At 40.3% G+C, this 8,486-nt stretch overlaps 1 protein-coding gene across 6 annotated transcripts in view; it reads right to left on the reverse strand.

The window, feature by feature from the left end:
* The window catches only part of arnt2 (aryl-hydrocarbon receptor nuclear translocator 2), a 70,739-nt gene extending 62,498 nt beyond the window's left edge, over positions 1-8,241 (reverse strand). Inside the window, exons 1-2 of one of the 6 annotated variants that reach the window (XM_085463439.1) lie at positions 7,892-8,241; positions 80-191 (exon numbers count right to left, since the gene is read on the reverse strand). In XM_085463439.1, coding sequence (XP_085319565.1) covers positions 80-191; positions 7,892-7,922 — 143 coding nt within the window. In that variant the 5' untranslated portion in view covers positions 7,923-8,241. Of the gene's footprint in view, positions 1-79; positions 192-3,831; positions 3,850-7,688; positions 7,854-7,891 lie in introns of those variants that run through there. The other 5 variants (XM_085463447.1, XM_085463405.1, XM_085463414.1 and 2 more) reach the window with 5 other exon arrangements.
* Between the last annotated feature and the right edge of the window lie 245 nt (positions 8,242-8,486).

The following is an 8,486-nucleotide window of genomic DNA, read 5'->3' on the forward strand; positions in this document are numbered from 1 at the left end:
CTGATGACCCAACAAAGCTTTTTTGATCCTTTAATTTTAAAGCTAATTTCCACAGCATATCAGCAGTAAAGACACTCACCCTCCTGATCTCCTCTTGCCCCCACGACCTGGGACGGCTCCACCCATCCTCACCGGTCCAGATCCAACAGCTCCTGGCATTGAAACTGTCCCTGGCAACTCACTGCCCATTTCTGGAAGATATAACAGAGGGAGGACTAACTATGGTTCTAATCTTAAAGCAATATAATTTGCAGCTATAAAACTGTTTCTATGCTTGTGTGTCCTCTGTGTGTGTCTTCTCCATTGCTTAATATAAACTGTAATTTGCAAATGTGCATTTGAAGTACTGTAAGATGTGTCAAATATTCTAAACTACTCACATGTATGTTTACATTGCTTTTATGTTACAGTGCTGTTAAAAAAATATTTGTCACACTTTCAGATTATCAAACACGTTTTTAGACATATATACACACATACACACACACCAGTAAAAATACAGGCTTCCTCTTTTACTCAACATTAAGCTGGTACAGTGTGAGGACCACAGTCTATGCTCCTGGAGTCTCTATCATCACTCTGTGCCTCTACATCTTTCTGCGCCACTCACTCATTAAGCCAGGTGAAATGGATAAGTGAAGCAAACCTGCCAGTATAACTCAGTGCACAAAGTAAATGAATTAAAATTTGATACAGTATGTGTTACTGCACCCAGAGATATATACATACACAATCTCACATGCACACAGACACAAACACTGCACTAAATAAAGCAGGCTAAATGTCTCCTCATTGTTGAGTGCCACAACAAAATGATGATAAAAACCTGATCTATACAACAAAAAGGAACCTAGGAAATTAAAAGCCACTAGTAACACCAGTACAAACATCCCTCATAACAGATAGGTGTCTGTTCTCTCGTAGCTCTGTTTTTAGCCTCCGCCATCTTCTACTCTACTCGTTTCACTATGTTGATGAGACAGTGAGAAGTCTGGAGCTCGACCAGAAAGCCAGAAGTAGAAAAGCCCTGGGGTTAAATCCATTAATGAGCCTTTGGGGAGACTGAAGGAAATGCTGCCTCCTTTCTCCTTTTCAATCACTGCACACCCTTACCCAAGGTTGTTTCTATTCCCGCTCTTCAGTCACGCTTTATTTCTGACCTCCATAGTTTTTTCCCCTAGCCACAAAGCTTAACAAACAGCCCTCAAACAGCAGGATTATTACACACTCAAAATACCACTATACACGTCTTTCAAGTTTCGAGTGAAGCTAGCTAAATAATAACAAAAAAACAAATGCTGCTAAAGACACATACAGTGAAAGTGGAAATTATATCCTTAGTTTTAACCTAAAACTCATTGTTGCACTCAGGGGCAGCACAAAAGCGACCCCGCTTAAGCTCATTTTTAGTTTTAGTCCCCTCGATTTCCCCCCGAGTTATCAGTTCTGTCGCTAGTTAGCTAACATGAACTAATGGAAGTCTATTAGACGCAACCAACCAACCCGGTAACGTAGAAGATGGCGCTGAACATGTTTTTAAAACTTTAATTTTAAGCACTTTAAAAAAATAACAGCTTCTAAGAGTTATAACTATGTCAGTTTCACAGTGTTTCATCTCCTTTAATTGTCATGGTTAAAATGTTGAACACCGTCAGTGTTTCTCTATACCTCTGCTATCATTTCTCATGATGAATTATCACTTATCATCACGTAGAAGTCAAAGGCCAAAATGTAAAAGACTTGATTTTAAAGGTAACATTATCTGTATTCACAAACTATGTTTACTGAGCAGGTGTCTAAATCGAATCCGAATGATATAGCCTGTACAGGTACACAGGGCTTGTTTGCAATCATACATTAATGCTGGCATGTGTTGGCTGATAATAGAAACGTGCAGAACCCTTAAAAATATATGCCTCAAGTCACCAAGTTTCACTGCTGTATAAATGGACAGTTAATTGTTTAGTCCCTGTGTGTAAATATGGTTTTTGGGGACCTTTTCTGTAACTTAAATACTCCCAACAGCCTAACCTAGTTGAAGCTGGGATCGGCCTGAGCATCCCACAACCCTAATCCAGACAAGCTAGTCTGATAGTGAATGCATGAATCCAATAGAAGTAGTGGGAAAAGCTCAAATTGCTCCATAGTGTGTGAATGTGTGGATGACTGGATGTGTGAAGCGCTTTGGGGTCCTTAGGGACGAGTAAAGCGCTATATAAATACAGGCCATTTACCATTTACAGTCTTGGAGGGATATTCTGATCTGCTGTTATATACTGGTGTATACTGGTATATACTGGTGTATACTAGAGATGGCACGATACCACTTTTTTATGTCCGATACCGATATCATAAATTTGGATATCTGCCGATACCGATATGAATCCGATATAGTGTTTTTAATCAATAAAACTGTTTTTTTTAATATCTTGCTGCATTTTGTATAAGTTCATACTCAATTTTAAAACAATAACTACACTAAAGCTATTCTGTTATACCTGTATGCAAAAAAAATGTTTCATAGTTCAGCAATACTGATCAATCTAATAAACTTAGACCTACACCATCCTCCCTATTCTGGTATTTTAAAGAGTACTTAGCATAAATATTAAGCAACCTAACTAATAGGGTTCCAACTCCCAGCAACAACAAAAATAAATAAATAAAAAATAGGGAACCACCCCTCACGCTCCACCTCATGATGCTTAATCGACGTAATCAACCTTAATTTGATGCAGTGTGAAAAAAATGCACAGAAATCAATTATTTTTCAAGAAATATTAAATAGATTCAACATCTTTCTTCAACAAAATTGCAGACTGCACAGATGGTACCTTCCCAAAGGAAAAAGTACTATAGCTTACTAGGGTATATTAGACTTAACAGTCACTATATACAGTAATTGACTTCTATACATTTTACATCAAATTTAAACTTTGGGTGTCAGATAATTATTTATTAAAAGCGAGACATTTTAAATGAGAATAAGAAAGAAAAGTATGTCTTTGTGCCCCCTTTTCCCTGTTCATGCCCTATCGGCCCCCCTGGCTAAACTTTGCTAGCTCCGCCCCTGCACAGTTACCAGCCGTCAGCTACGTAGAAAAAGATCCTCGAGTAGAAAGTAATATTAAATACATTCTAACAACAGCTGATCAAGCTTAAACGTGCTGCTGTTGTTCAGCCGCTGGTTTCCTCTTTCTGGTGCAAAGTGGGCCAAAAACAAACCAGAGAGACGGACTCACGACAGAAAAGCCGATCAGCTGATCACAGATCAGTTTCATGATTGAAGTAGCAGCAAGAGGAGGCAGTCGCTCCATATATCGCTTCAAATTCAAATCAAATTCAAATTCAAATTTTATTTGTCACGTACACAGTCATACACAGTACGATATGCAGTGAAATGCTTGGACAACTGCTCGTGACCTAAAGAAAACAAAAAAGGAAAAGGCTATGAATAAGATAGGAAATAAATATGAAAAATTAAAAAAGGGTAAATTTAACTAGGAAGGAATAAAATATAAATTAAGGTTAAAAATGAAATAACTGTACAACACAAATTAGAATGAAGGGTAAATTTAACTGGGAAGAATAAGATAAAGATAAATATATAAATTAAAGTTGAAAATAAAATAACTGTACAACAAAATACACAATACACAATATAGAACTATATAAGAATGTATGAAGAAATATAAATATAAATAAATATATACACAATAACAGCAGCTGTACAAGTATTAACCGGAAATGAAGAATATAGTGTATATATAAGGGCATGGCTATGAAACTAACTTTACTTGGAAGGTTTATGAATTCAATAAATCAACTGACCTTAGTACAGGTGTAGAACAACTTTCTATTTTTTGATCACTTAGTTAATGGAAAATGATTTCAGCAATAAATAAGACTAGTTTAACTGATAAATGAACAGTCAAAGATCTGACAAGGATGCTCTGCTACATTCTAGCAATCCGGTTGTTCAGTCTGACGTCACTAGCCGTGTCTGGACCTAAACTCCGCTGCAGGTCCATATATCAAACGATCACTGTGGCATTACTGAGAGTTGAAAAACTGTCTAAAGTCTGTCATCTTTAATAAAATGATCAGCGTTCTGCTCTACCAGGTGTAACAACTGAGTTTAACATCCAGGCATCCATGAAAACGGAATTTATGACATTTAACGGAGTTAGAAGTTAGCAGGGAGTTAGCCCGCTAGCTTCCATCTAAATACAATATAGCATGTCCTGACTGCGGGGTTTTGGAAACAAATTAAAACGTACAGCTCTGTTATCACTTCCAGCATAAATGAAGACAGAAAACTAAACAGCAGTGACGTTTGTAGGGTTACTGAAGTTGGGCTAGCTGCTATATAATGATGTGCTACGTGACCGCTAGCGACACAGCTATGTTAGCATAATATAAACACGCTAACTTTTTTTCCACTGGATAAAAGTTAACGTGAGTGTTCTCGGTGGTCAGGAACAAATGTAATCGCATGGCAGGATGCTGTAAAAGGACCAAACTTCAGCCAGGAGAACAACTGAGATAATCCATCCACAATACGAGGTTAGTCATTCATATACTGCTGCATGGGCTGGGCTGTAGTTACATCCTAAGGTTTTAAAAACTGAGCTTAAATAAATGATTAGCGGTAATAAAAGCCGAGGGAGGTCAACAGTGATCACTGACTGTTTTAGGAGCTTTTTGAGATTAAATAGAAGAAAATACAAAACATTAAACATGTTAACAACACATAGTTAACACATAGCCATATTAAACGCAGACTACTTTAGACCCAGAAGTAGGATTCGTCGCGTCATCACTGAACAACCGGATTACTCTTCTGAGCTGCAGTTTGATTTATGGCCTGATTTTTTTTTATGGGTTTTTTTGTCCTCTCAAAGCACACAGACCTCATCAGATCATTTCACTTCTCGTGTTTCTCACCCTCTTACACCAAATGAGTCTGAGCCACAGAATTATGGGAATAATCCTGCAGTGACCAGCCCCTCCCACATCCCTGGGTATCTGGTCTGAGTCAATGTGCCTGACTCTACTGCCATCCCAGGGAAACTATAAGGCTGATTTTTTTCCTCTGGCTGTGCTTAATGACACACAGAGCTCTCACTGCCTGCATCCACCACACATTGGAATGGCTCATTATACAGTTGGATGCAGCCTCCATAGAAGACATCTGCACTGACTGAGATCTTCTTTGACTAAGAATAAGAAGAATTTTGTTTTGTCTGCTCCCCGTCTTCTTTTCTTTCAGCTGCTTGATTGAGGGGTCACAATAGCCGCTCATCTGCCTCCATCTGACCACATGCCTAGAAGGCACCTCTGTCACACCAGCCCTCTGCATGTAGTCTTCTCTGAGATCTTACTCTTTTCCTTCTGCCTGGTAGCTTCATATTCAAAATCTTTGGTCCAGTATATGCACTCTCCCTCATCTGCATGTCCCTCTGATTTACTCAGTTCTAATCTTGTCCATCCTGCTCACTCCCAATGAAAACTTTAACATCTTCAGCTCTGCCTCCTGTCATTTTGTCAGTGCCCCCCTCTTCAAACCATACATCATCACTCCTGCTTCTATCCTTCTGTCAGAAATGACTCCTGAAATTCCTCCACCATGCCTGTTCACGCTTCTTCACCTTTTTCTCTGCAGTTTGTCTGCTGACAGTGCCCTTTCATTGTCTGACAGGACTGTTCATTTTTCATTCTAATTGCACCTCATTTCAACACTCTGTATGCAGCAAAGGTACTAATAACCAGTCAGTTCTTTATTTGTATTCCCTTTTCATTTACACTGTCAATGAAGTGACGCAAAGCATTAAGGCTGACCCGTTTCTTCAAGAGAGTCTCTGTCATCCGCACAGGAATAATTACTTTACCGCAGTACTTTTTCAGATTACGTCAACTTGAATTCATTTATGCTACAGTGACATATGATGTGTGACAAGAAAAAAATTCTCAAGGGTGCTCCACACTCACAACCACCTTTGATCACAGGACGAGTGCACAGATCGCCTGAGAAGACGCAACGTTTCCGCAGACAGTCGCTGTCTCACTCGGACTGTTGAAGGTTTGCAAATGATTTGTGTCCAACTAATAAATGTAAACAGATTGCAGAGTCTGTGTCCGTGATCACACACAGAGAACTCAACTCTATTTGTGCCAGCTGAGTTGAGTCCTGGCTATTTTCTTGTACAACAGGAAAACTTGCTGAGGACGAATGGACTTTTTAAATAGGAATCCCTACCTATGTAGACGGCAGAAAACATGTGATTTACCACAGTTAATTACTGTATTATCAAAAACAGATTGCTTGTAATTGACTGCTTGACCCCATTTAATCTCAGACTGTGGAGTGCTCTCTTCTAGGATGACAGTCACAGCTTGAAATCTTTGTTGCTGATGAAAATGGTTCAGCAGCATTCTGAAACTTGCTGAATGAATTCCAGCGAGTCCTGAAGCTGCTGTATAACTTTATCAGCATTTCGTGGTTGTTTTCCCTTTGAATTGCCATCAAAATTCAAAAAATTCAACCTATTTAGTAGTATATACTTTCATTCTTTACCAAGTATTAATGTAGCAAACAGGTAGAACTTCACATACAACTTATTTAGTAAACTGGCAAAATGAGGACAATGTATTAGCATTGTAGTGAAATTTTTAGGACTGATTCAAGCACCTAACGTCTATTAATGCTGATGCTTAACATTTGGTACTGCAGTTGTGTCCGTCTGCATATCTACAAGTATTTGGCAACAAAAAGCATGTTGTGAGGGGTTTTTAACCAACTTCCATGCATGCTGCAACTGCCTGATGCTTGACATGGGCCAAAAGCTGACTGGTGATCGGTGGAGTTTACCAGGAATGGGAGAAAGATTGAAAAACAAAATACCAAAGATCAGGACAGCATCATGAAAAGTGACCGACACCGGCTACAGTGGGCACTTCTCGTTGTTTTTAGCATTTTGTTTCGGTTCTTTGTATCTTATAACGTCTCCGTGCTTGGCTAAGGACCGACAACAGCACAGGCAACAGTAGCCCACAAAAGGTTGTGCATCATATTTCTGACACCTGATGTTCTCTGCATCAGTTGTCAGATGGACACCGTGTCCACGCACCGCCAACGCGCCACCGCCGCTCAACCGTAATTTCCCCTCGACTCTGCAGCCTGTTTGTGGTCTTTAAAAGTTTAGATATATGGATTCAGCTCACTTGTTTTCACCGTGGCTTGACGCCGGCTTGCAGTTACTTGTTTATTTACCCCAAACCAAGAGGAAATCCCAAAGTGCAGGGGCAGACTTTTAAACAGCATTCCGCTTTGTCCAAGCGCCCCGGAACATATTTATCGGCTTTCTGTGCAATAAAGAATCAACAGGCACGGAACAGAGATACACGAATAAGGCAAATGCCGATGTGAGACTGCTCCCCTTTCATAAAAACGAGCATTTAAATATCTTAGAGGCAACACAGCGTATAAAGGGCAATGGGGTACGGCAACAATATGCAAAATAACCTTTTGTATCACTGAGAGAGGAAAGCAACGGGCTGGACAGCCAAACCCGTACAGCTAGCAGTTCTACGGGACACGAATCGCAGCAAAAGTATGACAACAAATGGGCATAAAGCCATAAAATCACACAGCAACCACGTCATTTCGACAGAAGTTGGCTGCAAACCTGGGAAGAAAAGCCTCGCGGTGGTGTGAATGTCGGCTTGGTGGGGGAAGGGATATGGATGCTGGAGCCAGGCTACGGCGGCCTGTCGGAGCTTCGACCTTCTTCAGCAACAGTCGAAACAAAACCCGGCTGCATTTTCTCCTTTACTGTCCTGAACATATCCATTTTATTTCTCCACCAGCACACTATAGCTGCTCACTTACCGGACGGGTTGACCGCAGCCGGGGTTGCCATGTTTCCTCGGCGGAGAAAAATAACAAAACGGCGGCGATGCAGATGACGCACAATACGGCTCGAAAGCCCCCGTGAGAGACTGTCTCTTCTCCGCGGGATTAGCACGCGAGACTCGGTCTAGCCACCAACTACACATCCGCTAAAGCAGCGGAAAATAATGTGAACTCAAGCCGCTAACAAAGCCTGTCTGTATAAATATATAAAGAGAGAGAGACAGATGGATAGATTTAAAATATATATATGACGTATCTTTAATGAAAAAAAGTGGTTTTAATAAAATTCAAGATGTCTGAATGGTAACACCGCGAGATTTTCGACTTGCTTGAATAAATTAATGTTCTACAGTGTGGACAGTGTACGTAATGCACGGTGCTGTGGAAGCAGGCATCGGTGGTTTGTAGCGGGCTTGTTTGTTGGGACGCTTGGAGGAATACATTTCCGCCTACGCTTGTTCGCTGCTCTTCCTCTCGGCACCGAGCCGTGCAGTCGTGGACTTATTACAAGATCGTCAGTTGTTAACCTTTGCATTTGTTCTGCCTTAAAATATTATCTGCCATCAAGTAT

The sequence above is a fragment of the Copadichromis virginalis genome, linkage group LG1 (assembly GCF_057382275.1).
Source record: "Copadichromis virginalis isolate Kocher_CV1m ecotype Utaka linkage group LG1, C_Virginalis_male_GT1.1, whole genome shotgun sequence".
Lineage (NCBI taxonomy): Eukaryota > Metazoa > Chordata > Actinopteri > Cichliformes > Cichlidae > Copadichromis > Copadichromis virginalis.